This window comes from Strix aluco, chromosome 19, assembly GCF_031877795.1.
Source record: "Strix aluco isolate bStrAlu1 chromosome 19, bStrAlu1.hap1, whole genome shotgun sequence".
Lineage (NCBI taxonomy): Eukaryota > Metazoa > Chordata > Aves > Strigiformes > Strigidae > Strix > Strix aluco.
The window spans coordinates 9,930,918-9,958,509 of NC_133949.1; the positions used below are offsets into that span (position 1 = coordinate 9,930,918).

At 50.7% G+C, this 27,592-nt stretch overlaps 4 protein-coding genes and 2 non-coding genes across 11 annotated transcripts; 4 read left to right on the forward strand and 2 right to left on the reverse strand.

Moving 5' to 3' along the window:
• Positions 1-894: 894 nt before the first annotated feature.
• On the forward strand, positions 895-8,089 carry CCT6A (chaperonin containing TCP1 subunit 6A). Its single transcript, XM_074845165.1, has 14 exons — positions 895-1,092; positions 1,398-1,461; positions 2,947-3,081; positions 3,702-3,875; positions 4,030-4,133; positions 4,646-4,756; positions 5,088-5,247; positions 5,511-5,593; positions 6,006-6,102; positions 6,520-6,667; positions 6,987-7,120; positions 7,235-7,337; positions 7,489-7,561; positions 7,733-8,089. The coding sequence occupies exons 1-14, from the start codon at positions 959-961 to the stop codon at positions 7,803-7,805; spliced, it is 1,593 nt and encodes a 530-aa protein (XP_074701266.1). The 5' UTR covers positions 895-958; the 3' UTR covers positions 7,806-8,089.
• LOC141932358 (small nucleolar RNA SNORA22) lies at positions 3,438-3,569 on the forward strand. Its single transcript, XR_012625808.1, has one exon. It is a non-coding gene; the product is annotated as a small nucleolar RNA SNORA22 (small nucleolar RNA).
• Positions 4,366-4,501, forward strand: LOC141932357 (small nucleolar RNA SNORA15). Its single transcript, XR_012625807.1, has one exon. It is a non-coding gene; the product is annotated as a small nucleolar RNA SNORA15 (small nucleolar RNA).
• An 819-nt stretch (positions 8,090-8,908) lies between the features above and the next one.
• On the forward strand, positions 8,909-14,693 carry SUMF2 (sulfatase modifying factor 2). 2 transcript variants are annotated; one of them, XM_074845582.1, is made up of 9 exons: positions 8,909-9,520; positions 9,895-10,051; positions 11,149-11,263; positions 11,870-11,914; positions 12,126-12,276; positions 12,829-12,884; positions 13,322-13,406; positions 13,937-14,102; positions 14,470-14,693. In XM_074845582.1, the coding sequence occupies exons 1-9, from the start codon at positions 9,463-9,465 to the stop codon at positions 14,573-14,575; spliced, it is 939 nt and encodes a 312-aa protein (XP_074701683.1). In that variant the 5' UTR covers positions 8,909-9,462; the 3' UTR covers positions 14,576-14,693. The 2 variants fall into 2 exon arrangements, with proteins under 2 accessions (XP_074701683.1, XP_074701684.1); XM_074845583.1 differs by lacking the exon at positions 8,909-9,520 and adding an exon at positions 9,541-9,800.
• Positions 11,607-23,274, reverse strand: PHKG1 (phosphorylase kinase catalytic subunit gamma 1). Of its 5 annotated transcripts, none has more exons than XM_074845577.1 (11): positions 22,853-23,274; positions 20,272-20,405; positions 19,807-19,982; positions 19,431-19,485; positions 18,757-18,822; positions 18,365-18,528; positions 17,681-17,771; positions 16,624-16,777; positions 16,401-16,526; positions 15,491-15,781; positions 11,607-13,623 (listed from the first exon to the last, which is right to left on the reverse strand). In XM_074845577.1, the coding sequence occupies exons 2-10, from the start codon at positions 20,352-20,354 to the stop codon at positions 15,530-15,532; spliced, it is 1,167 nt and encodes a 388-aa protein (XP_074701678.1). In that variant the 5' UTR covers positions 20,355-20,405; positions 22,853-23,274; the 3' UTR covers positions 11,607-13,623; positions 15,491-15,529. The 5 variants fall into 5 exon arrangements, with proteins under 5 accessions (XP_074701678.1, XP_074701682.1, XP_074701681.1 ...); XM_074845581.1 differs by having other exon boundaries at positions 11,607-13,626; XM_074845580.1 differs by lacking the exon at positions 11,607-13,623 and adding an exon at positions 14,829-15,042.
• Positions 23,275-24,604: 1,330 nt separating this feature from the next.
• Positions 24,605-27,103, reverse strand: CHCHD2 (coiled-coil-helix-coiled-coil-helix domain containing 2). The gene is made up of 4 exons (XM_074845584.1): positions 26,915-27,103; positions 26,134-26,380; positions 25,396-25,552; positions 24,605-24,922 (listed from the first exon to the last, which is right to left on the reverse strand). Exons 1-4 carry the CDS (start codon positions 26,962-26,964, stop codon positions 24,912-24,914), a joined length of 465 nt encoding a protein of 154 aa, XP_074701685.1. The 5' UTR covers positions 26,965-27,103; the 3' UTR covers positions 24,605-24,911.
• Between the last annotated feature and the right edge of the window lie 489 nt (positions 27,104-27,592).

Below are 27,592 nucleotides of genomic sequence, written 5' to 3' on the forward strand. Positions count from 1 at the left end.
TTGCTCAGATGTAGCAGATGGGTGTTTGGGGGTACAAGCCCAGATGGGGCAACGTGGGAGCCAAACCTGATGCGATCTGCGCCTGCAGTGTGTGTAAGAAACCATGGCAGGAGCTCTCTTCTCAAGCTCCTCTCAAGGGAGACTGTCACTTGTCCTCCATTTCAGAGCCCAAAGCCAGTAAGATGCAGATGTTTCACAGCCTCAGGGACTGGGGCCTTACAGACCATGTAGGCCAAACGCTTCCAGCACCCATCAAGGTTGCCTTGACTTCAACCATACTTCTGGTTTTCTTCCACAGGCCTCACAGGAAACCTCTGTGTGGCCTTGGGATAAATAATTCCCTGTGCTTTCAAAGCCTTGTGAAGGGTTCAGGCCCAGGAAAGGCCTGGGTGTGCAGGGCTGTGCTGCGGTGGCTAAGCAGGCCCCAGCAGCCCACGCAGCAGCTTCTGTATTAAGAGAAGACAAGTTTTGATTAACCTCGACTCTGAATTTTTACCAAGAATCATTTTGATTATTAATCCGGTCCACTTAACTATTAATTCTATCGATCTAATGTTAAATCACCGGGTTTAATTATTTATTCTCACGGTTCTGCGAACCTGCCGGGGGGGTGTCCGTCACATGAGTAGCTGGGATTAACGACCGAGCGACCCTGCCCGTTCAAAGGCCCCGTTCACACAGCACCGCCGGGCCCTCTCAGGCGGCCGCTCCCCCTCAGGCGGCCGCGCTCCCGCTTAACCCCCGCGGCGGCGCGCCCCTACGGCGCCTCGGCGGCGGGCGGGAGCGGGCCGGCGGAGCGACAGGCGCCGCAGCCAATAGAAATGCGGATAGCACTGCCGTGGGCCAATGGGCGCGCGCGTACCCCGGAGTGTTCTAGAAGGGGCGGGCGGGGAGGCGTGGCCTGCCCCGTCCCCGCCCCGGCGCGCGGCCGGGCCCAGCGCGGAGCGGAGCGGCGGCCATGGCGGTGAAGGCGCTCAACCCCAAGGCGGAGGTGGCCCGTGCCCAGGCCGCGCTGGCGGTGAACATCAGCGCGGCCCGCGGGCTCCAGGAGGTGCTGAGGACCAACCTGGGCCCCAAGGGCACCATGAAGATGTGAGGGAACCCCCCGCAGCACCCGTCGGGGTTGGGGGAAGGCGGGGGGGGGGGGGTGTAGGCAGGCGCCTTAGCGCGCAGGCGGCCGTTAGGGCCTGAGGGAAAGCGTGAGGAGAAGGGCGGGGGGGGGACCTCCTGTGAGGCCGGGACGGCTTTCCCGCTGCCGCCATGCGGCGGGGAACAAAGGCGGAGGCCGCCCGGTCGGGTGGGGCTGAATGAATGGAGAGGGAGCGGTGCGGTCCTTCGGCCGGCCACGTGTGGCGGGGCCGGGGGGAAGCTGCTCACCCGCCTTGTGTCGCCCGCAGGCTGGTGTCGGGAGCTGGAGACATCAAGCTGACCAAAGATGGCAACGTGCTGCTGCAGGAAATGGTGAGCTGGTTCTAGGCTTCGCGGCGGTGGGAAGCTTGGGGAGTCGTGGGGGGTCTTAGGGAGGCAGGAGCCTGCTGGTATTGCCTTTGAGTGTCTGTGGCTGAGGGGGGACCACGTCCCCTGCTGCCCCCAGCCCGCATTTCTGTGGTATTTACCCCTGTGCATTCAGGGCAAAATGTCCCTTGGGAGGAAGGTAAAGAAGTAAGCGCAGCTTGGAAGATGCTGAATGAAGTTTGTGTGCTGACTTTGCTATTTAAAAGGAAACATGAACTGTTGAAATAATGATACTGGCCATTCCGTCGCCTTCTATTTTGTTTACGGAAAGCGTGCTTTTTTGTACTTGAGCAGGCCTAAGACAGCAGCGTTCAACATGGGTGCGCGGCCTGGAAAGTGTTTAAATCTGGGTGATGGATGCAGCTTGTATCGCTTTCCCTTCGAGTCTGGGGTTGTATCACAGTTTCCCCACTTTAGGGGTGAAGATTATACGAGGGGTGGTGCCGTCCCACTGCTCTCCCCATGGGCTCTCCCGTGCTTGGGGATCCCCGGGGCTGAGCATGGCCTGTTAGTGCTTGTGGAGTGTTACACCCCACTAGCTGTCTGTTGTAATTCAGATCAAGTATTGAAGTTAATATACACAGTGATCTGGCAGACAGGGAAAAAAAATCATTAAATCGGTTCTTTCACACTAGAAGGAGTACTTAAAATAATCATAAAAAGCTGAACAACGGTATAAATGGTCCCACTGGATTTCATCTCGCTCTAGTACAGTTACTAAACACCAGCCTTTTCAAATGTGGATACTGTTCTGTAGGTTCATAGGCTTCAACCTATGTTAAAATACTCTTCAGGCAGCCATTGGAGATGCTAAGTGATGTGTGTGTTCCTTCTATTAAAAGGCTGTCTTCTGTAAGTAACCTGAGGTTGTGTGGTGGTTGTGAAGTTTGGCCAGACAGGCCTGATGCTCAAAGCTGGAACACCAAATGCTCTTAGCAGAGGAACTGCCAAGAAACAAACTGATTTAATGTTCTTTAGTTTCATAAGAATTAGTGTAATAAATTGCCAAAGGACTAGCAAGCCAATTAGGGTATGTGCAGCACTGATCATGCAGAGGTTCCTAAATTAGCTTTAAACATGCTGGTTTTAGTGCCAGCAGCAGTCTAGTTGTGATGGTGCATCCTTTGCCTAAAAGAGAAAAGGACTCTGTCAAGCTCATGATAAGTAGAGGACTAGTTTGACTCTTAGCACTCAACGTTGTTGTGTATAGATGCATAATCTGAGGGGCAGGGGAATAGTAGTGTATGGATTAATTCAATTATTGTCAAAGTGATTGTTGTTGATTTCAGTAGGTTTCAATAAACAACAGCATTGACATGAATCATGAAAACATCAACTAGTCCTTAAATACTTTGTTTAGCTGATTTTAGATTGCTTGCTTCCTGTACCAGTGCAGTAAGACTTACTGCTCAGCTGCTTCTTTTTGTTTAGCAAATACAACACCCCACAGCCTCCTTGATAGCAAAAGTAGCAACAGCACAAGATGACATCACTGGAGATGGTACCACTTCAAATGTCTTGATCATTGGAGAACTCCTAAAGCAGGCAGACCTCTATATTTCTGAGGTATGTATGCAGTATTTCTTTTGTAGGTGAACAAGTCAAAAGCTTCATCTGAGGCCATTCAACTCATTTTGTTTAATGCTTAATACTCATAAGTCAAACATGAACATGAATATATATTTCTGCTTAACATGAGTGCATCACAGAACTTGCAGAATGGGGAAAAGCTGGAGAGGAGCACTTAAGACTTGTTCAAAATCAAAACCATTTATTGTGGCTACCTTAGCTTTTAATAAGGTTTTGTCTGATACCTGCTGCTACCTGTTTTGTGTGAGTTAAAACGCTGCTCCTACTTGCATGTTAACAGGGAGATTCTCCCTGATAGGTGTTTTGGATAAGTTACAGAAGAGGCATTCATACTGCACAGTGAACAGCCAAGTGTGCTTTGTAGTTCCCTTGGTTTCAATTCTGTGCTAGAATAATCTGTACTTTTCCTCTGCATTGGAAGGATTTGCACTCCTTTTATATGTATTCAGAAGGACAGTACATTTTCTTGTCTTTGTAGGATGCATATTCCCTATGTTTTGACTTTACATGGAATGTTGAAACCTCAGGTTCTATTTGTGACAAAGTACCATTTTGTCTGCTATTGTGTAATGACTTCTCTTCTTCCCTTGCATTAGGGCTTGCACCCTAGGATAGTAGCAGAAGGATTTGAGATTGCAAAGGAAAAAGCTCTTGAAGTTTTGGAGCAGGTCAAAGTAACCAAGGAAATGGACAGGGAGACCCTTATAGATGTTGCCAGAACATCCCTCCGTACTAAAGTTCATACTGAGCTGGCTGACATCCTAACAGAGGTAAGCGTATGTGTCTCTTCTGTCCTTGTGTGAAGAGGTCCAGGTTTTAAAGTGCTGTGATCACATCTTTCCACCCACCCCTCACTCAAGTAAACTTGCACTGTGATAGCCTAATGGTTGTTTTGGGGCTTTTTTCCCCTCCCCTCTCTTCCAGGCTGTAGTAGATTCTGTTCTGACAGTCAGAAAACCAGATGAGCCTATTGACCTCCACATGGTAGAGATCATGGAGATGAAGCACAAATCAGAAACGGACACAATGTAAGTAATGAGTATCCTGGAGCTTCAGTTTAATGGTGCCCTGACATTTGCGTAGTCTGTGGGTTTTTCTTCTCTTCTTAGAAGAACTTGGGTGGGTGTCCTAAAGCTACCACTAGAAAAGTTATAAGGCAGAAGTACAGATTTCAGCAAGTGCAGAATGGCATTTGGTAAATGGAAACTGGATTGTAGTCGTGTAGTTGGATATTCCATAGGCTTTATATTTACCTCAGTGGCATGGATGAATTCTGCACTAGCTTTCCTCAGTAGCTAATGCAGTCAGACACTATGCCAGAATAAATTCCTTTTTCATGCTGATCGGTATGCTCTTTCTGTGAGAACGGGCATGCCCTTGGAAGTGGGATACATATCGTTGTTTACTCCCAACACAAGTGCACAGGCAGTTCGTGTTGGACCAGTTGCACTGTCAGTTCTCTTGACTAGTCTGCACTTCTGTGAAATGTGTATCTTCTGTATGTGTACGTTCACACACAAAATGCTTTTTCATCTTTCAGGCTGATTAGAGGGCTGGTTTTGGATCATGGTGCTCGTCATCCTGACATGAAGAAAAGAGTGGAAGATGCTTATGTTCTTACTTGCAATGTATCTCTAGAATATGAGAAAACGTAAGTACTCAGCAACAAGGTGAGGAGCAGAAAATGCTCCTGTCTTAAAGCCTTTTATTTAAGGTGTCCTTAAATAAGAACCAGAAGACTGTGTAGACTTCCAGAGTGAGGTGGGTAGTGTGGAAGGTGGAATGGAAGAGGTGATGCTCGTTCTGCAATCCTTTTTTGGAAAAGGGGAGCTGGGGGCTGAGAAAATGTCTTTGAGAGGCAGAGCTTCTCATAGTAGTTTTTACTTTGTTGTTTCATTGAAGGAAGGCTGGAAGTCCTCCATTTATTTCTATGCACAGAGGATAGTTGTCTTACTGCTTTTTCATTTATTTCTCTCCTTCAGAGAGGTGAGCTCTGGATTCTTCTATAAAAGTGCTGAAGAGAGAGAGAAGCTAGTGAAAGCAGAAAGAAAGTTCACTGAAGACAGAGTGAACAAAATCATAGACTTGAAAAGAAGAGTCTGTGGCGATTCAGATAAAGGATTTATTGTGATCAACCAGAAGGTGAGATGAAGGGGATAACTAACTAGAAAAACTAATTTGAAATGCTGGCTTTCTTGGCAAGCCATCTACTGTTTGAGTCACTTTGTACAGTTCTTCAGACAGAAATAGCTAAATTTAGGCTGATGTACTTTTAAATATATGCATACAGTTCTTACTTGAGATCTTCTCTGAGCCCAGAGGAAGAACTTACTCGTTAGTGTCAGACTGAGAGAGGGTGTTTTTAGCCTTTTCTTTATCCTGATGGTCACTTTCTTTGTTTCTAGGGAATTGACCCGTTTTCCTTGGATGCGCTTGCAAAAGAGGGAATAGTTGCTTTGCGGAGAGCTAAAAGGAGGAACATGGAAAGGTCAGTTCCTGGGGAGAGGAGAGGGTAAAATAACTTGCTCTTCCAAACTCGAATAGTGAGTCAAGTCTGGCTTGAATCCACCTTTAAGGATGCACACTAAAAAGTCCATTTCAACCTATCCAGCTCTTCCTGGGGTAACTTAGGGCAGTTTGTACAAAGCATAGAAATGTCTGTTCAGTGTACTGGGTGGTGCAGGAGTTTGATCTGTCAGTGTGCTCCAAATGTAGACACCTATAGAGGAGACTTAATTCTACAGGTTTATTTTTATGAAGAGCTCTTTCATGAACAGAAGCAAACTGTTCCAAGCCTAGGAAGTGTGGTGTTCTGCATGCTGAAATACTGTTGTTATGTTAGTGACTTCACGTTTTACTTACTGTAAAGCAGGTTCTAAGCTGGGTGTGTTCTCTCTCAGACTGACCCTTGCATGTGGTGGTACTGCCATGAACTCGGTGGAGGATCTCACTCCTGACTGTCTGGGACACGCAGGGCTTGTCTACGAGTACACGCTGGTGAGTACAACCAACTTCCAGCTGAAGGCAGGTTAAATACGCCTCACTTGGTGCCAGCTTTTCATTTGTCTTGATGTGTCTGTGCAGGGATTTTTCTTTTAAGTGTTTTAAGAGCTATACTGGAGCATGAATAAAGGCTGGTGGCATTTCACATCCCAGTGTCCTCATGTATGTGAACAGCTACCTGGATATTTGCTCTTGTCATAGTGTATTTTCCGGTTGTTTCCATATTGTGCTCTTAATATCTGTAAAACTGAGAAAATGGAAATGAGGTTCTCCTGCTTATCATCACTTCTTGAAGCACTGTTGGTGCAGAACTGAATCTGAAAGTGTCTCTTCAATTTCTTTTTTTTTTATTATGTGCATACATTGATTAAGCAAATGTGTGACACGAATACATAACCCTGTTCTTTACAGGGTGAAGAGAAATACACCTTTATTGAGAAATGCAACAACCCCCGCTCTGTTACCCTGTTGATCAGGGGACCCAATAAGCATACGCTCACACAAATCAAGGATGCAGTAAGAGATGGTCTGCGTGCTGTTAAAAACGCTATTGAGGATGGTAAGTCTCCGCTCTGTTTAGTGGTGTTAAGGATCTTCTGGTGAAATTCCTCTCAAAATTAGTGAATTTTGTATTGGCTTCCTTGATATCCAGTGCAGTCAGGCACCCAGCTAAGCATATTTGAGTGTGAAGTGCTTTTAGTTACTGTTGTTAGACCTTGTATTTTACAAGTAGTTGGTAACTGTGTAAGTACTTACCTGATCAGATACAAGCTGTCTTTTTAAGGATGAGAGAAGAGATGAAACTACATTAAAAATTAACTGTTTAAATGGGAATAGGTGCTTATTGTGAAGTCTCAATATCAAGTTTTCCCTTGCAGGGTGTGTGGTTCCAGGAGCAGGTGCACTAGAAGTGGCAGTAGCTAATGCGCTTGTTAAGCATAAACCTAACGTAAAAGGAAGAGCCCAACTTGGAGTTCAAGCTTTTGCTGACGCTCTGCTTATCATACCTAAGGTATAAGGAGACCCTGAATAAAAGTGGCTTTAAAGCATGCTAAGACCCATGGTTTTTTCTGCTGGAGGTCTCTTCAATTAATCAACGTGAAACAATGTCTCTGTTCTCTCCAAGGTTCTGGCTCAGAACTCTGGTTACGATCCCCAGGAAGCTCTGGTGAAGGTTCAGGCGGAACACGCGGAATCGGGACAGCTCACCGGAGTTGATCTGAACACTGGTAAGAGCTTTCTAAAATAACGGGATGATGCTCTAGTAGGAAACTGTTGTGGCTCGGCTCTGAATGCAGAAAGCTGTACCTGTTTTCATAAAAAGCTATGCAGAATGCCTTGGCAGGTGTTACTTTAAAGACTATTTTACTTGTTTTGTAGGTGAACCAATGGTAGCTGCAGCAGCTGGAGTCTGGGATAATTACAATGTCAAAAAGCAGCTGCTTCATTCATGGTAAATGTTACACTATTTTCACTTTAGCGATGGGTGTTTGATTGTTGATGATAGTGTGGAATTGAGGGATCCCACGTAGAAGAAGCTGTCTTGAAAGGCAGAAATGAAGCCGAGTCATCTATGACCTATGTCAAAATGGATATTCTAACAATATTTATTTAACATTTCTAGCACGGTGATCGCTAGCAACATTCTCTTGGTGGATGAAATTATGCGAGCTGGGATGTCCTCTCTTAAAGGCTGAGTTGGATCTGCTGTTGTCCACTGTGGTTGGCTCTGGTAGTGCCCCAGGGAATGTCGAAGAAATCCCCCCAGGTGCTCTTTTCTCAGCTGGGGTGGATTTTCCCAGCAACACAAGTTACTTTGGTGTAACGAGCAGCCCCTCTTCGGTAAACATGGCCACTCAAAACATTTGCAGCTTAATCGGATATTTGGCTCTAAAAATCAGTTATTTATTTTTAATTTCACTGATGCGTACAACTGAATTTGCTTTCCTTTTTACCCAATAAACTGTTAAGTTCTGTGCTTTATGTGTGTCAGTTATTTAAAACACCGTTCCTGTGGGACCAGGGCTGGCCGACAGGCCTCCAGTTGCCCTTTCTGGCTCCCAGCTCTGCCTGCTGGACTTTGTTCCCGATTCCAATACTTGCCAGGGCTCTGAAAACACTGCTCCAGGCTCTGCTGCTGGAGTGGTGTGGGCTCAGACCTGGAATTTCTTCATCACAAAGCCAGATTAAGCTTAGCGCTTCATCGTTTTGTACTTGCTTACAAATAAAACGAGTTAACTTACTGCAGAATGAAGTGGTGAAAGACTGGGTGCGTGTTGGTAACCCCCTGGGAGCTTTTTAACACTGTTCCTGCTGTTTTAAAGGATTCATGGACAACTGGTGCTGTACCAGATTTAGGCAGAACTGCGTCTTTAGCTCAAGCATCCTGCCAAGAGGTGGTTGGGTTTATGGGAGGGGAACAGACTCCTGCAGTCTTAGATCATGTTCCCTAATCCCAGCTGGGTTTTGTTAAGAGCCAGGAGCGTCCTTCCCTAGTCCCAGTGTTGTCCAAAGAGTGGATTCGCCTCCTGGTGTGCAATAGGTCAATAATCACACACTCAGGACAGGTATTATTTATTTTAGGGTTGCTCAAGCCTGGGTGCTTGGCGGTTTCCCACCAATCAAACACACCAGTGGGGCTTTATTTATAGTAATTTTCCAAGTCCATCCTCTCTAGGATGATTGGTTAGTAATTTACATATAATACTTCTGATACTTCTGCGCATGCTCAGGGGAAGGGTCTTCACCTGGGCAAGGGTCTCCTTGATCCATAGGTGTGATTTTTAGGATTATAAGGAGGGTAATTCAGTGAAGGATACATGGCCCTTGAGTTTGCTTACCAAGTTGGTGATGAACCCTCTTCAAGGTCTAATTGCTCCAGGCTGTCCTTGCTTAAAGGTGACTATCGACTTGTTCTGATTGGGGATGCCTTTGGCTTGAACATAAAGAACATCTTTCTTGACCTAAGCGTAATATTGCAACGTTCTAAAAGTTTTAACCTTCAACACCAGGAGGCTTGCTGGATGACAAGGAGCTTTAAAAAAAAAACAACAAAATAAACCAAAAAAAACACTTTTACATGTGAAACGCTGAACTGCCTCAAGGGAGGGGTTTGCCCCGGTAGCAGGAGGCTCCTCAGGTGCGGAGGCGAAATGCTTTTCAACCTTTACGGGTAGTGGCGGCAGCATCCCCGTCCCTAAATACCGACCCGGGAGCTCCGCAATCCTGGAACACCCACGCGTGGGGGCGGGCGGGGCGTGGGGCGAAGGGCCCGGAAACACTTCCCCGAGCCCGCAGCTCTTCTGGGTCAAAGCCCTGCGGGTCCGCCGGTGCTTCCCCTGCTGCTGCCGGAGCATGGCGCTGGCTGTCCTGGCCTGCTGCTGGGTGCTGGGCAGCACCCACGCCCTGCGGGGTGAGCTGCTGCTTTTTGCCGGTCCTTCTGCCTTGGCTTGTTGCAGGGAGGCCTTAAAAATCACTCGGTTTTTCCCTGCATAGGTTCCCTTTCTTCTAATTGCAGCAAACCGTTAATTTAAAGGAGCTGCCTTACTGATTTCACCTGACTGGAGCCCTTCTTTTCCCAAGAGAGACACTGAAAATGGGACTTTTTAAAATATTTAAAGCTTGTTATCAGAAACATGCAGACCTATACAAATGCTAATCATAGTCGCTGACTATGTTGCACCCTACCTCCGGTACATAAAATGACTTTCTGGCAAATAATGCACGCTGTTCTGTGCGGTCGTGTTTAAAACTGAAAGTTCTCATACTGAATTGCTTCACTTTTAGCATTTGGAAAGGATGAAAGTATGGTGCAGCTGGCTGGTGGGACGTTTCAGATGGGATTCAGTTCCCCGGAGAAGACGAATGAAGAGGGGCCCGTCAGGGAGGTGACGGTGAAGCCCTTTGCTGTCGACAAATACCCCGTCACAAACAGGGATTTCAGGTAAGAGCGAAGGTTTGGGCCCCCTTGGCCCGTGGGGTCTCGGTAGCTTGGGCAGGCACAGGGAGGATGGGGGTGTTGGTGCCGGGTATTTGGGGCTGGTTCTGAGTCTGAAAGCCAATGCTTGGATGTGCCCAGGACGTTCATTAGAAAAAAATGTGTCTGTCAGTAATAAACCACCACTATGGGTGCAAGTTGAAGCATCTTACCAGTGTAGCTTGCAGACATGCTTCCCCCTCCCCTCCTTTTCTTCCCCCTGCCTTCCTTTTTTTCCCCCTCCCTTCCTTTTTTTCCCCCTCCCCTCCTTTTCTTCCCCCTCCCCTCCTTTTCTTCCCCCTCCCCTCCTTTTCTTCCCCCTCCCCTCCTTTTCTTCCCCCTCCCCTCCTTTTCTTCTCTCTTCCATGCAAACAGGCTTTTTTGTGTGTGTGTGTCTTTTTCTTACTAACAGGGCTGTACTACTTCAGATTTCAGGTTCCTATAGGTTGGATTTCCATTTGTAAACCCCAGGCCACTCCATGTATTTTATAGAAGCCCTTGTACAGGTGCTAATAAATGCACTGGGGGAAATGGAAATGCCTTTGTTTGCCTGGTTGAGCCCTAGTAGGTTAAAAGGAGCCAACACTTCCACACAGCAGTAACTGCCGAGAAACACCCAGTAATGGGAAGTTAGGTAATTGGAAAACAACTGGGACAGAAGCAGGGTGAGATTATTCAGCAGTATGTGACATTCTTTTGCATTTTGGGGACATTTAACTAACAGCAGCCATAGGTTTTAGTGGCTTTTAAGGGATTTTTGATCTGTGCAATTTTTCATGTTATGGAAGACCAGAGTGCAGGGTGAGTTTACCTGCATAGGTGACATAAAAACTATCAGATCTCTGTACAGATGCAAACAGGACTGTTTTATCTGTTAAATCTATATCAAACCAACCGGAGCTGTGTCAAGGAGGAGCTGGGACTCTCTGCAGATGTAGGGTGTCTGTAGGTCGTGTACATTTTGCCTTGCTCTGAACTTGTTGTGTGTGCAGATTGCTGTATGTGGTGGTGAAACTCTTGAAGAACTCTTAACCAGATGCCTGAGCATGTTGTATTTATGCCAGGGAGTTTGTTAGAGAAAAGAAATACAAAACAGAAGCAGAAGCATTTGGCTGGAGCTTTGTCTTTGAGGATTTCGTATCTGAAGAGCTGAAAAAAAAAGTCACCCAAAAACTGGAGGTAAATTTAAATCCCATGGCAATGAGTTTCAGTGATGATGATGGAGATGGTATTTGTGATCACATCCCTGTCTGACCTCTCTGTTTTAAGTGAAGAAAAAAAAAAACAAAAAACAAAAACAAAAACAAAACAGGAGGGGAGATCCTTGCTGATATTGCTTTTCCACTGAGTAGCAGTTACCTCTCAGCATAGAGCCTGGCCATTCTCAGTGTTTTTTCTTTAGTCTGGGGTTGTTTTGCTTTTGAAACTAACAGCAGGGTTGAGCCTGGGTTGATTTACATCCTCTCCAGACACTATCAGAATGGACTCATGGAATGCTCCAGTGAGCTGGGAGAGAGCAAAGCGCATTTCAAAGTACTTTATTAATCAAACCTTGAAATAGAAAAACTGAACAGCATGGATCTCTTGATCTATTTTCACTTTTAAAAGCAGACGCCTCTACTCTGTTGGAAAGCACTATCAAAATGCCTACAATAACCCAGCTCAAACTACAGCATTTCACCATTTCCAGACTAACGAGCGCTCTTCTTTATGCACACTGCTGTAGGATGGTGTCGGGTGGGTGTCGCCAGTTCAGCTTTAATCTGGTGTCGCTTCTTTTCCCAGTCTGCCCCTTGGTGGCTGCCCATCGAGAAGGCTTTTTGGCGACAGGTGAGTAAAAATCAGGTGCGGCGAGTCCTCTGTGTGCTGGGAGCGTGCATGTGTCGGTGTGGGCTGAACCTTATTGACTGAAAATAGGGAAAAAAAATAGCATTTCTGGTTGCTGCACGTTCCCTGCCTTGGCCTGTTCAGTCCTTTTTTCCCTTTTTAATTGAAAAGTTTATAAAATCAATTAAAATCTGCTTGATGCAATTCCTCCCAGCCCTCAGGTCCTGGCTCCAGCATAAAGGACAGGCTGGATTACCCGGTGCTGCACGTGAGCTGGAATGACGCGCGGGCGTTCTGTGCCTGGAAAGGGAAGAGGCTCCTGGCAGAGGAGGAGTGGGAATTTGCTGCCAGGGGAGGACTGGAGCGTATGTACCACCAGCTCTGACCTTTTGCCAAACCAAGGCACTGAGTAACATTAGTTCTACCAGATCTAAACCTCCATCCAGGGATGTTTTCAGAGGTTAATCTGGGGAGCTTGAACCACCTTTTTTGGCCTAGGAGCCAAATTAATAATAACAACATAGGAAGAAGTGGCTTATCTATGGTCTCAATGTATCTTCCTAAACAAAGCACTTCTGCTAGCTAAAAATACCATTTCTTGGGTTTGGGGCAAGGAGTGATCCACCTGCCCTCACCCATTGATGGTGGCATAAAGCAGTCACTGGGATCACTGGGGGGACCATGGGACTCTCTGGCACAAGTGATGGTTTGTAAATGGGAAGCTGTTGCTGATTCCTGTCTCTCCTCGCCTCCTTGGCAGAGTCTGGAGGGATTAGACTGACTAGTCCTGTTCATATAACCCCTCTCGGTGTCCTGAGCTGAGCAGAAAAGGATGATCATAAAAGCTTGGTTAAAAATAGGCAAATGGAGAGGCTGGACTGACACAGGGGTGATGAGTGTCTCTTCCTCTCTGGCAGAAAGGGTGTATCCCTGGGGAAACAAGTTTCAGCCGAACCGTACAAATCTGTGGCAGGTAAGATCCTAAAAATCATCCCATCTACACGGAGCTCTTCTGAGGGTGGTGTTTGACTCGACCGCAGAGTGTGCGTGGTTGCCTGAGCAGGCTGGGTGGTCCTGGGAAGCAACGCAGATGTACCTGCAGGGTATGAAATTCAGCTCCGGGTGGGTTATCCAAAATATCCTCAGAGGGAGCAGACTCAGCCTAGCTTCCCTGGGAAACTGGGCTTTCAGTGCTTCCAAAAAGTCATACATAAGTTCGTCTGAAAAGGAGGTTGTCTTGGGAGAACTTTAGATGGTTGATCTCCTCTCGCAGCCAGAAATGCTGCGTAAAGTTAAATTTACAAGAGGGAGTTATTTCCATTATTTAAGTGTAACGTGGTCCTGTGAAGAGCAGGACTTTGTGTTGTCTCCACGGTGGGTCTTTGCTCAGAGTGACCTTTCTTCCCACAGGGCGATTTCCCAAGGGTTGACACGGCTGAAGATGGTTATCACGGCGTCTCGCCAGTGGCAGCGTTCCCTCCTCAGAACAACTACGGTATGGAGTGAGCATCCCCACCCTGGTTTTGGGGATGGCATCTGCTTCCTAAATTAACACTAATTATAAAATCCGGCAGTTGTGGCAGACTTTCAGATATGATGTGGGATGACATCAGCATCTTGACAGAATAACTGGGCCCAGCAAAAAGCATTGATGGTTGTTACTGAAGTTGGCCGATGTGCACCTGGTGCTCTTCAATGCATCAAACCAGCCCCTGCTTTTAATTAGAAGTTAGTTATTTTGCACTTCAGTGTGATTTACCTGAAAATCCTGAGCACATGGTTTTGAGAGCGGCAGATGCCATGCCCTCATGCAGATGGGAAACAACAGGATGCTTTAAAGGTCCAGTTGTAAACTGGGGCCAGTTTGAAATACAGTAAAGAGTTCCTGGTTCCCAGTCTCACCATTAAACCACGCTCTTGCAGTGACGCTTTGAATGTTGCACCCCCCTCCCATACACCAAAGTGCTTCTGCAGTCCTTGCACATGTGCTCTCCTAATCCTGATGCAAAACCATCCGTGTGTCAGGGCTCTATGACCTGCTGGGAAACACCTGGGAGTGGACCGCGTCCGAGTACCGGACCCCGGGGCTGTCATCGAGGCAGCGCGCTCAGAACATGCAGGTCCTGAGAGGTGCCTCGTGGATCGACACTGCAGATGGGTCTGCAAACCACAAAGCTCGTGTTACTACCAGGTAGGTCTGGGCAATGCCCAGGCGCTGTTTCGCAGCGATTTCTCCTAGCTTGGTTGTAGAAGGAGCAGGTTTTATTGTAAAAGACATTTGTCTCTTCCTACTCAGTTTTTCTGAGAAGCAGTTAGGAAAACATATTGCAAATACTGGTAAAAATTTTACCGCTATAAATACATTCTTAATTGCTTCTCAAACCCTGTGTATTTTCCATCAAGTGTTTAGAATTAAATGCTTTTCTTGAAGTTACTCAAGGGCAGTGGAAGATGTTTCTAGTCTGTTACAAAGGATCACATTAAATGATACAAGTGTTAATTAGGAAGGATCCCTAATTTTGGGTCTCTTTTTTTTTTTTTTTTCCCCCCCGCATGAGAATGGGGAACACACCAGACTCTGCCTCTGACAACCTCAGCTTCCGCTGCGCTGCCGACGTTCTGCCTGTCCTGGCTGAGAAGAGCCGGACTAAACCTGAGCTCTGAGGAGGTCACTCGGGAAGACCTGAAGGCACTTTCTCCTGTGGAGATGAACAGTAACCCCCAGCAGTCACTTTCATTAAACTCAGACAGTTTTAAAAATTAAATACTTTCAGCTAAAACTCCTTTCTGCGCTGAGATGTCTGGGCATGAGCAGTGACTGGGAATGGCAGGCAGGGGGGTTTGTCTTTAATGTCCTTTTGGTGTGGTAGGTATTCCTGCCCTCCTTCTGGTGTCCATTTGAAATAAGCAGAGATGTGCATGTGTGTGGGACCAGGCCAGAGCTGCTCTGACCTCCAGCCCCAGCCAGAGCGAGCAAACACCAGCAGCCCCCCCATGACCACCGGCATGGGGCTGCCACGAGGGGCGGCTGCTGGTGGGGAGCGATGGGGCACGTTCCTGGAAGGGGGACTTGCACGTCTGTCCCCATCTCCTTGGGAAGTCCCAGCTTCGTACCATCTGCTGAGCCTTCTCTGAAGTAAAACAAGGCACCTTTATTGACCCTTGAGCACTGGCAAAATGATGAGTGTGCTCATTTCTAAGTGCATAGATAACACAACCCAGTAACCCACCTCTCCCAGGTTATAACCAGCATAAAGGCTACAAAACAGCTGTGCACAAGCTCTGCCACCAAACTGGATGGGACCAGCAGCCCTGAGCACATGGGTGGGTGACACCACCCCCTCTGGGCCCTGCTCACCCTCTTCCACCTGCAACTCCCCCAAAAGGGTCCCACTCCAGTGTCCGGTGAGCTGTCCAGAGGCAGCTTCTCCAAACCCATCCCTTACAGAACGACATAGCCCAGGGAAGAATCATAGCCATCTGCTGGATTTGCATTTGCACCTGACCTGAGGCCACCCGTATCTCTGAGAAAAAGCAAAAAAAAAAAATCACCAGTTGGTTTTCAAAGATTTTACTTGCCTTAATTCTGAGCAAGCTCATCGGTTTACGCAGCAGCAATCAAAACAGCCCTTCCTCGGCTGCCAGGGTCAGCAAAATGGCCTTGCAGGTGTTCTCGAAGAGGGCAGCTCTGTTCTGTGCCTCCCCCTTCTTCACCCAGTGCCGGTAGGTCCTGAAGGCGCAGGCGTCGATCAGCTTGCGGATGGGCTTCAGGGCGTATGGGTCCCGCACCACCAGCTCCCTGGTGACTGACTTGACCAGCCGGTACTGGTAGTAAATACGGACCGATGCCAGGACGGTCAGGCAGATCACCTGCAGCACGGGGGAAACGGGCTGGAATTAATTCATGGCCAGTCCTACAAAGGACTGGGTCGGCCCCAGTGCATCCCACATGGCTGCTGTGTGGAGTCGGGAGAGAGCCCAGTTTTTGGCACAGGTATTGAGTCCCATGTAGACAGTACAGGCTTTTTCAAAGTGCCCCTAACATCAAAACTGCAGGTCAAGCCTAAAATGTGTCACCTAATACTGCTGCGGGTACCTCTGAGCTGCCCTAATGGCTGGCTATAAGGAAAGGAAAGGTTTGCTGTGTTTTATCAACTTCCGCATCATTTGATGCGCCCATGTGGTGTCAGGCTCATGGACCTCCCCTTAGAAGTGATGATTTTTTTTTTTTTAATGCTTTGCAGGGAAGGCAGGCTTTTCTTATTGAATCATCTTCTGTGGAAAAGCCCTTAGGAAGTACCAGAAAGTAAGCAAAATAGTGCTGGGAGAAGGGTCTCCACCCAGGCTGCCGCATCCTGCCGAAGCCCAGGTCCACCAGCCTTCTTGAACTCGCAGTTTCTCCTGGCTCAGCTGGGAAGCCCAGCCCACTGCTCCTGCAGCTCCTGGCCTCCAGGTTGGGGCGCTGAGTCACCCCCATACCCAACCTCACCTTGAATTTCCGGAAGGGGCTGAAGTGCCGGACCTCCTCCACGTCGTACTGCTGGAAGAAGGGGTGGGCCAGCGCCTCGCCGGCCGTGTACCGCTGCTGCGGGTCCACCACCAGGAACCGGGAGATCTGCAGGAGGGCACATGATCGACCTGGGGTATCCTTGATGTCTGCAAACCCACCCCTGCCCCCCCTACCCCAGGTTTTCCCATCCTCAAGCACTTACCAGGTCCTTGACAGTGTCCGAGCAGTCGTCCCACTCTGGGGAGCTGAACTGGTAGTCCCCGTTCATGATCATCCGCAGCATCAGCATCTGCTTGCGGTGCCAGAAGGGAGGCGAGCCGGCCAGCAAGGTGTACATGATCACCCCGGTGCTCCACCTGCAGGCACCCAGCCAGACCCTCCAGCCCCCAGCAGCACCCCGGGGGCACCCGGCCAGACCCACGCCCCAAGGATGGCTCAGTGCCTCCCCCCAACCAGGAAATGCTGGGCTACATGTGGCTTTGCCTCCCTGGAAAACCAGGAGGAATCTGCCCTGCGTGGTGTCTGATGAGGAGACACTGAGCTCGCTGCTGGGGCTTGTTAGCCCTGATGGGGAATAAGGAGCAGGGGCTGCCCCGCTGCTGCTGGGGCGGGGGGGTTGGGGTTTTTGGGTTGAGCTGATGTGGAGCTGCTCCCCTGGATGCTGCAGGAGGAAGCTGTGAGTTGGAGATATTTGCCTTTCTTGGTTTTTCTTGGGTTTCTTTAGGGGAGGGAGATGGTGGGACACGGTGGGCCAGCAAGGCTGGATGCTCTGGGCTGTCTCGGCTAAGGCTGTGGCATGCAAAGTGTCCTGGCACAGGAGTTAACAGAGGTATATTTAAACTGAAAAGGTGCTGAAATGCTCTGGTGTGTTTCAAGTTGTTGGTCACAGCTCTGACCGCTGCAGATCTGAGCCTGAAGCCACCAGAGATGGTGGCAAAGTCCCTGCAGGGGACTTTCCTGAGCTAGCTGCTCTCTCAGGGGCTGCCTTGGGTTCACGTCTTGCTTTCCCTCCTCCCTGACAGGGCAAAGAAGGGAGATGGGCTCGTCCCCAGGCTTCTTCTCCCCCAGCTCTGTGCCAGAGCCCCCTGGTCACCCAGACAGCCCCTTGCAGCCCCAGAGCTTGTCTTTCAGTGCACCATTTAATTCTTTCTAAACACTCAAAACAAGTCCCCATCTGCACAACTCTCACTGTGCCTCAAACCACACGCGTTCTGGGAGCAGCCCGAGGGGTGAGGCGGGAAGGCGGGTGTCTCACTCACATATCAACCTCCTTCCCGTAGCCTTGGTGCTCATCATCCATGGAGCACTGCAGGATCTCGGGGGCCAGGTAGCCAGGCGTGCCGCAGATCTCTGCGAAGACAGGGCAGAGCATCCCCCTGAGCCACCCAGGAGGGTTTGTGCCATCCCCACCCACCCCTGAGCCGTCCGTGAAGGGGGCCTGGATCCCAGGTGGGATTTTTGAAGGGATGGTGCTCACAGGGAGGAACTGCAACTCATATGCATCTTGCTGGTGGCTTTTCTTGGTGAATTATAGTGGCTAAAAAGTGAGTGGAGAGAGCGATGGGGATGCCTGTTGCTGGATATGTGGCTCTCTGCAAGGCAGGAGTTAGGATAAAACCTTAATGTTGGGCAGTAAATGGATGGGGTAATGAGGATCAACTGGAAGAAAAAAGAAGTGGAAAGAATAGAATGGTTTTCCTAAGGGGCAGCAACTTCTTCATGGCAAGCAGTGCGGTGTGGAGGCTGTGCACAGGCAGAGCTGGGCTCATGTGCAAGCAGGAGGACACCCCAAGCCGACAGGCACCAGTTTGCACCCACAGCAGCGACACTGGCCCCAAGGAGCCAACGGGGCTGGAAAGACTCCACCGACTTGCTGTGGACACTGCACCAATGGGGTGGCCATGGGCCAGCCCGGCAACGCCCCCACCTCAGCATCTTCCTACCTTTGAGCTTCTCATTCTCGTGCAGCTGGCAGGAGAAGCCAAAGTCTGTCAGCTTAATGTTCATGTTGTCATCCAGGAGGATGTTCTCTGGCTTCAGGTCCCGGTGGACGATGTTGATGGAGTGGAGGTACTGGATCACTTCCAGCAGCGCACGCATGATCTTCCTGGGGATGGGTGACAGCATCTCTCCTAGCCCAAACACCCACCAGCACCGTGCTCCCGGGGATGGGGACAAGGATGGGGCCCACGCAGCTCAGCCCCTACGTCTGAGCACAGGGGCACAGCCCGGGGTGCTGTTTTGCCCGTGGGTGCCGTGCTGGCTGCATGGTTGTCCTCTGAACCCATGCTCTGCTTTTGCAGCATGATTTTCAGCCATCTGCAGCTGGTCTTACCTGGTTTCCTTCTCGCTCAAGGTGACTTTCTCGGTGAGGTAGTCAAAGAGCTCCCCTCTCTTCATCCTGCACATGGGACAGAAAACAGAGGCAGGCAGCGGCTGAGCTGCGATGGCAAACTGGCCCCGAGCCCCTGCGGTGGATCACTTGGGAGTTTCTGTCACTTAACAGCCCAGGGCAGCCACTGCACAAAATGACAAGCCAGCTTGTTAATAAAAAGGGGTGAAAATGCCTCTGTCTTGCTGCAAAACATCAGGTGGAAGGAGGAAAATCTATCCCTGGAGAGGGCAGGTTTTGGATGGGACAGGGCTCTCCCGACGCCATCCCCCTCCGCTGACATCCATCGTGCTGCCTGGGCATCAGGAGTTGCGGCGTCACGCGCACCCTGGTCCCACCGGGCATATAAATAACCCGCAGGGATGCCTGACGGCTCCCACCAAAGGTTACGGGGAAACCTGAGCAGTGCTGAGCCGCTGACGGAAACACTGCGGGTGGTGAGGCTGTAATGAGCTCGCTCACAGCGATCAAGGCTCGTTTCTACCTTAAGCAAGAGCTGGTTGTCCCCCTGCTTTGCCCTGTTTGGACCATAAAAAGCTGGGGCAAGTGTTGGCTGGTGGCCACCTGCAGAGCGGGAATGGGCTTGGGGAGATGGTGACAGGCAAGCTGGTACTTACAGGTCAAACACCAAGAAGAAGAAGGTGCTGGATTCATAGCTGTCCTTCAGCTGGACTGCAATAAAACAGAGGGGCTGTGAGCACAGCGTATAGCATGTTCCTGTCCATTAATGGACTAAAAATTGCTTATCTAATTGCTAACTGAATTAATGAGTTGATCTTCACTAGCGTTTTGGTTGTGAGACAACCTGGGCAGCATGGGCACTGCTGGTGCGAGTGCCAACGTAGAGAAAACAATGCTATAAGCAGGTGCCCTGCATTGCGTTAGGAGGTCTGACCCTCCAGGGTTTTCACCCCAACCCCCCCCCCCAGGGACACCTTGAAGAATAAATGGGGCACAAAATCCCCTTGCCCTGATGCTCAGAGCCTCACTTACTGATGTTGGGGTGGCCTGAGACTTTCCGGAGAATGTCGATCTCTTTAGTGGTGGCTTCTCGCAGTTCCTGCACCTCCTTAGGGGATATGTTACCTGCCGTGATGTCGATAATCTTCACTGCATACTCTTGCTGGGTGGTTTTGTGAATGCACCGACGGACGACGCTGCTCACCCCCCTGCCAGGGACAACACAGACAAGATGGGGGTTTCCATTACTCCCCGTCCAGCCTGACTTCGCAGCCGTGCCATCGGCACCTGGGCTGGTTGGTATTTTCACACATGAGCGGGTCTCACTCTGTGACCCTGTCTTGGTGGGACAGATTTTGAGCTGATGGAAAGTGCTACTTCATGCTATTTTTAACCCCATGCTGTTATGGGACCTGTTCATATCAGATTCCCAGAGGACACTGTTGCTATCGAGTACTGGAGTCCATGAAACCGCAGTTTGCCAAAACCAAGCTTTACCTGCCCAAAACCTCCTTTGGCTCATATTTTTCATAAAACTCCTTGGATGAGTTCCAGTCTGGTAGGTCTTCTTCCTTGGTCATCTCTGGCTCCTGTCTGGCTGCACTTTAGGCTCGTCTGCCGGCGGAAAGGGGCTGCAAGGAGAGAAGAGCAAGGATGGGTGCTTGCTGCACCCAGGGCAGGAGCAGGGACCTGCCCCGTCCCCGATCGCCCCCAGAGGGGAAAACATTGAGCTGGAGAAGGGAGGAGGCAAAGGAGGATGATCCTGGACCACAGACCAAAGAGGGTATTTCACTGGTTGGAAAAGCAAAGCTTTGCACTCGGGATGCAGTGGAGATCCCACTGACAACAGGAGAAATCCCTCTGGATCCCCCATAGCCTGGCTGTCCCCGGGGGCAGAAGCAGCCTGGCTGGGGCCCAGCGTTTGGGAAGTGCTGCAGCACCTCAAAACTTCATCCCTTCCTGCAGAGCACCTGCACCCAGCTCGCAGGGCATCGTCCTCCTGCCCCTACCACGTGCTAAGGCTACACAAACTTCTCCCAGTTCCTCCCACCTGGGAAAGCAATTTAACTAATTTTTTTGAGTCTCCTGCTGAGGCTGTGCAGGAGAGCCCAGGGAGAGCGCTGGCAGGGGAAGCACCAAAAGTGTGCAGTAGCAAGGTGGTGCTGGCACAGCAGGTACAAAGGTCCCCAGCAGCAACAGCAGCCTCCAGAAGTGTCACCCCATGCTGACAACACCCAAAGACCCCTGCAAAGCCCTGAAATCTGTCTTGCCTTTTTTTTTTTCCTCCTTTTTTTTCCTGATTATTTTTAAGATGACAAAGTTGTCCGGAACGGTTTGGCTGAGAACAAGGAGAGAAAAAAACTGTTTAAACTGAATGGAAATGGAGTAAGAAGGGAAATTGGGTGGGAAGGGTCGGTGAAGTGGCGTGGGGAGCTCAGTGGGTCAGGGTGCAGGCCTGGAATCGGGTGTCTGGGGACAGCCAGCCCTGTGTGGGGTCAGCCAGGGCCAAGCCAGCCTGAGGACAGAGGGTGAGCGAGCTTCCTCGGCCACACACATGCATCTGCCAGCAGCCTCCAGAACTCCCAAAAGGCTTTTCTCCCATTTCTTTTTTCCTTTTTTTGGGTGTTTTGGTTTTGGGGTGTCTTTTTGGTATGTGCTGCCATTGCTGGAGGAGGAGCAGTATGACAATATTGTGATAGAGAGGGGAAAAATAATCAGTAGTCCTGATCCCTAATATTCGCCAGCATTTCCCTTTAAGCCCTGGGAACTGGATGTCCTCAGCTTGTTCCTGCACCTGGCATTGCTGAAACCCCAATTGTTTGGGTCCAGCTGGTCCACAAAAGTACACGGAGACCAAACAGTCAGTGTGGAAAGCAGCTCTTGGAAGCTTGGGCAGCAAAACTGTCACTTTGGGACAACAGTTTCTTGCTGGGGGAGGGATAGCAGGTGGGCAGGAGAGCCCCAGTACCAGGGGTTTTCCTTTGCCCTTCTCTCCAAGGTGGCAATAACTCTGCCAGGATGCTCCCAGGCAGGTTTGCATCTTTAAGTACATTTAAATCTTATTATCAAAGTGTATCTGTCCTGACCTGGTTATAAGGACTGATGCTGTGTTTTAGGTGTCTGTCTGTCGCTGCTGCTGGGAGGGATGTCTAATGAGGGCTGGAGCATTTCTAAACAGCTGTAAGTTTGATTTAATTTATAAAATTTTAGCTGTCGGAAATATTGCGAGCAATGCCAAACCAAGTCAGGGCTGAAATTATAAATGAGAGGCAGAAGAGGGAGCAGCGAAAAGAAAATATCCCCAAGGTGGTGGAGAACCAACAACTCTTGATTTTTTTGAAACTGAAATCAAAGTCCTGGGGGTTGGTGTTGTAGGGAAGGGCTGGGGAGCATCTGCAGAGCCCCGCCAGGAGAAGCCCGGGGTCTGTGTGCTGCCTCCTGGGAGGAAAGAGCCCAGGAGTTTGTTTGAAATATCCTGATTTTATGTAAGTAGCTGGTACAGAGCACTAACAGGATAAAGCGGTTTTATTATCAGAGCTGTACGAGCTCCATAGGACGGCGGGGGGGTGCGGGGGAGGGGGAAGGGGGTCGGGGGAGTTGGGGGGGGGAAAGTTTCTGTCTTGAGGCAGAGATGGAGGAAAGCAAACGGAGCCGGCGCTGGACATCGCGTGTGCCCGGCCCGCTGCTGGGAAACAGGGGTTTAAAGGTTTGCCTTCCTAAATATTCAATAACATGCAAATATTTATGGAGATAAAACTGGAAAGCCCAAGCTAAAGTCAGTTTTTAGGCCAGCACGGGAGTGCTTCCCCCCCCCCCCCCCCGCCGCCCTCCCCAAACCCCCGCCGGGTCCCGGCCGCCAGCCCCGCAGCAGCAGCACCCCCGGCAAGACCCCCCCCACCTCTCGGGAGGGTGTTCCGGCACCGAAACCTCCCGCTTGGGCGAGCAAAAGCGAGGAAGGAGCCACCGCAGCTCCCGGGGAAGCAGCCCCGGCGTGCTTCGCGAATAAGAAATAAACAAAACAGAACAAAATCATGCTTAAAATAATGCTGAAAGCAAGCTTCCCGGCGGCGCTACAAACCCCCGCCGGCTCCGAAATCCGTAAAGCACCGTCTCCTGAAGGCAGTTTCTTCCCCGGCGGGTTGCGGCAGGGCCGGGCTGGCCGCCGGCCTCCCCTCGCTGCAGCACCGCGAACCCTCGGCGGGGCCCGGGGCGGGCTGGGCCGGGCCTGGGCGCGGGGGAGCGGCCGCTCGCTGGGGCTGCCCGGCCCCGCCGCTCCCGAGCCGAAAATAACCCGCCGAGCCGCTGGGCGGGCGGGCATGTAGGGCCGGGGCTGGAAGGGAGCGGTAATGCGGCTGTGGGTGATGGGGGGGAGCCCCAAACACCTCACCCCCCCTCGGGGAAGGCGGCTGCCGCGCTGGCCGCGGCGGGGAGCGGAAGAGCCGCGGAGGAGCGGGGACGCCCCCGCATCCCCCCCCCCCGCGCTGCGCGGGGCCGGCTCGGTTCGATCCGGGTCCGAAGCGGCGATGCTGACCGTGGAGGGGCGGGGGGGGGCGGCCCTGGGCCCCCGCTGGGCCGCGTCCCTCCTCCTCCTCCTCCTCCCCCCGGCTTTCCTGCGTGGGTTGTTGCTTTGCAACCACTGCGAGTTGCAAATTGTTTTACCGGCCGCGTTGTGCTTCCCCCAAAGCCTCAGCGCATCGCCCTGCTCAGCGTTCATGGGCATGTCGGCTGCAAACTCTGCAGAACGGCTGTTTCTGGCCCAAATTGGTTTTATTTTTTTTTTTCCTCCAGGACGGTGAAACCCCTGGAGCCTTGATCAGCAGAAGCAAAGCTTCTCGTGTCACCAGGAAAGGTAGTTGTTACCTCATCCCCCCACGTCTGTGGCAACCCTTCCCCGTTTTCAATACTGATTTTATCTTTTCACTTCCAGGAACTGGAGATCAGAGATGAAAGCTATTGGGAACGGGCAGAATACCCAACAGCACAAAAGCAGTTCAGAAAAACCAGGTCATGCTATGAAATTTAACAGGAATTGCACGTTTGGGTGTGAGGTTATCCCCCAGCACCCCCCCACCCGTGAACACACCTCCCCGACACCCCCAAGCACTTGGCAGCACGGGTTTACAAGGCAGGAGGCTGCTCGCTCTGCAGGGCATGAGCTGGCTGCTCCCTCTGATGGAAAAGAGGAAGGTTTGCACTTGGCATCAGTAAATTTTAAATGGCGGGGTTTTTTTTATTTAATTCGTGTGGCAGCAGCAGGTTTGTCACTCACCTAACACAGGTGCGAGGAGGAAAAGGCCACACCACCCACAGGCAGCCGGGCCACCTCCTCCTGTTTCAGTCCACAACATCTATCATAAGATGGAGGAAGAAAAAAACCTACAGTCTTGGCTTGTGTTACCAGGAACTGCAAGTCTTATAGATTGTATTATCTTAGAAGCACCCAGCTGCTTGATGGTGCGTAGGTTTGTTCAGGTAATGGCAGATCCTCTGAGCAGAGGGAAGGAATTTCTCAGAATCTCTTGAATCCAAATATAGAGCTTGTTTTCAAAAGTACGACAGGATGCCCTTGGGGAACTGAGCCCTGCTGCACGCAGAATGGCGTGGAGCCAGGCCCAGCCTTCCCTGGCGGACTTGAGCCGGCAGAAGTTGCCCGTGGGGTTCAACTGCTCCAGCAGGAGATGGCTGGCGAGCGGAGGTAACCACTGAGCCCCGAGCGCTCCCCAACTCCTGTCGAACTCCTGCCGCTCCAGCCCTTCAGGCACCAGCCTGCCAAAAGCAGCACCCCCCTGCTCGCCCTTCAGGCTTAACTCCAAAGTCCACTAAAGCAAGGTACTTCTAGAGAGTTTATTGATACACCATTATCACTTACATTCAACACAACAATCAGCAAACCAGTCAACCCAAATTAGCTCGTTCTCCTTTATTGGTCATTCTTTCATTTTGTGCTAAGTGAATTTGCTGCTGTAAGTTGTATCACATCTGTAGCGGCGATGGCAGGAATCAAGCCACAAGGACAAGAGTGTGAATATATGAACTAACAAGACATCAGACAGATTTAGACTTTATTACTGAAGCTTTTTTTCATTCATCGGTCAGTTCTTGTAAGATGGTCTTCAGCAACCTTGCTCTGTGCAGGCTTAGGCTAAACCTGTGAGGTAAGAAGTTATCACAGTTAATTGCACTAAGGTCTGGATCCCTAACTGGCAGGTGCTATTCCTCCCCTCATCGGTTTGCCGGGATGTGCGGAGCTGCAGACTCCAGCAGTCTGCCCCAACACCGGTGTTCCGCAGCCCTTTCTCCCAGGGCAGGAGCCAAAGAGGCGCTTGCTCCAGGCCAGCAATGCCATGCTGATGCTCCAAGCACGCTGCCACCCCTCTCCTACTTGGCTTCAGCCCATGCACCAGCACAAGAGCTGCAGCAATTCATGCTCTCTCCACCCCCGTCACCTCCAGCTACAGTACAGGACCAAAACAGGAAGCCCAACAAAACAGCAACTTGTTTTAACTGACTCCAGTATAAGTGCTCTGTATCAATCCCCATTCTTTGCTGGATGGATTGAAAAAAAGCAGGAAATTCCCATGATAATTTTACCACTTAGCTCATTTAGTAGTGTCCACTTACCATTAGCAAACCTGCACTGCTTCAGTACCTCACTGAAGCCCTCGCACAGCTTGAGGTCAGTCTGGTTCTGCGCGCACTCCAGGAATTGCTTCATTTCATACTGGCAAGGAGCAAACTGCGACTGCTGCTGGTAGGCAGGCTGAGCTGCCTGGGGCTCCTGAAACGGCAGACACCTCCCTAAGTGCCCTTTCCGCAGCTCCAGCCTATGGAGCCACACCACCCCAGGACTGCTCGCTGTGTATTTCCTCCCTGTGTTTTAGTCAGAATGTTGTGTTACTTTTTAAATGGAAAACAAATAATGGGCTGAAGTAAAAAATAAGTTTCCAGCAGTGGCACAGCACATTCTGAACAGTTTTGTAAGTTACAAACACTTGGGTAACTCTGGCAAGGTAACAGCATTATTTTAATGTTTGAGCAGAAAGATCTTGCAATAGACCTTACCATCATCAGACCTGGAACACAGAAGTCCTGTCTGAATCAGAGGGGCACTACAGCAGAAAACACCACTAATACCCTACCACAAACACGTGTCACTCATGCATCTCTCTGAACTACTTTTAAGATCCTCATGGTGATTGTAGTAGTTACCTTGGAGACTGAGTCGCTAAGTTACCCCAGCTTTCCCAGGCATGATTTGTGTGGTCTCTACATCTACAGCCATTACCTCAGCCTATATATAAATTATGTCCCAGGTTAATTACACCTCATTAAGTGGCATCCAGTTATGCTTTCTCTTACCTGATAAGTAATATCAGGCCTCGCAGCTTCAGAGCTGCTTCCTCCACCAAACCCTCCTGTAAGCGCATGACCTATGGTATGGCCTACAGCAGAGCCTACAGCAACTCCAGCGGCAGTTGTAGCCATCTGTGCCATCAGACCAGGCTGCTTCGGTGCAGGAGCAGCCACCGCAGAAGCTGGTGCCGCTGCTGGGACAGGTGCCCGAGCAGCAGGTGCCGGTGATGCAGCTCTCATTTGTGGTGCCCGACTGCAAGGACATAAAGAGAAACCTCTCATCATCACTCCAAACTCACACTGGGCAGAGGCCACCTGGTTGTAGGGGATGAGCATTTATTGTTACATCCTGCACATTGATGGCAAAGACACAATGGTAAATTCAATAGACTGGCGAGTGATTTCTGCACAACAAGGTCAGGTTTACAGGCTGCTTTTTTGGCTAAAGACTAACAGCACCCCCACCCCCAAAGAACTGCGCTGTTTTGCGGGAAATGAGATCTAACTTAAAAGGGGCTGATTAAATAGGGCCTTAACCCTCCGGCACTGAATGGCCGGGCCCCGCCGCTCAGCGAGCGCTGAGGAGATCCACTTCCATCCCCGCAACGCGCCTAACCCCGCTAAGCTAACCGAGCTCAAAGCAGCGGGGCTTTGAGCCGGGCACCCCCCCGCCCGCCATGTCCGTTACCCCCACCCCGGCGCGTCACCCAACCTCGGAATGGCGGACAGGCCTCTGCCGCCTGCGGCCTATACGGCGGTAGGGAAGAAGGGGCCCAGCGGCCCTCACCTGGCGGGGGGCGCCACGCGGGACGTGCGGCTCCGGCCGCCCCTCGGCATCGCGGCGGGCAGGCAGGCGCTGCTGAGGTGAAGTGAGGTGAGGAGGGAGAAGGCCCGGCCTGGCGCCGTCCACCGCCGCCTCTGAAGGTCACCCACCAGCCGCTGCGCGCGCCCTGCGTCACTGCCGTCACGCCGCGCGGGGAGGCGGGGCTTGAGGCGGCCCCGCCCCGCCCGCCTCGAGCCGCTGACCCGGAGCGGGAAACGGCGGCGTGAGGGCGCGATGGTGGCGTGAGGGCGCGATGGCGGCGGGTCCCTCCGTGACAAACAACCCCTCAGCCGCGCTTAAACGTGCGTCCGCCCCGTGGGAATCGCGCTCTCCGGAGGAGCGCAAAGGCGGCGCGCGAGACACCGTGAGGGAGCCTCCAAAAGCCCTTCAGCTGTCCGCGGAATTGCTGAATTTCACCCAAAAGGCTGGGGTTCACCGCCATCCACCCCAAAAAGGAGCCAAGGCTCCTCCTGCCCCCTCAGCCCCATGCACAAGATCATCTGCACGGACTGGCATGTGCACATCGGGATTGTTTTGAGACACTGTGTGTATTTTGAGGAATGGCTTTTTAATTTATTAGTGTATTAATTAGGTTACTATCTTTATACACAGCAGTTGTAACACAGGATACATATTAACAGT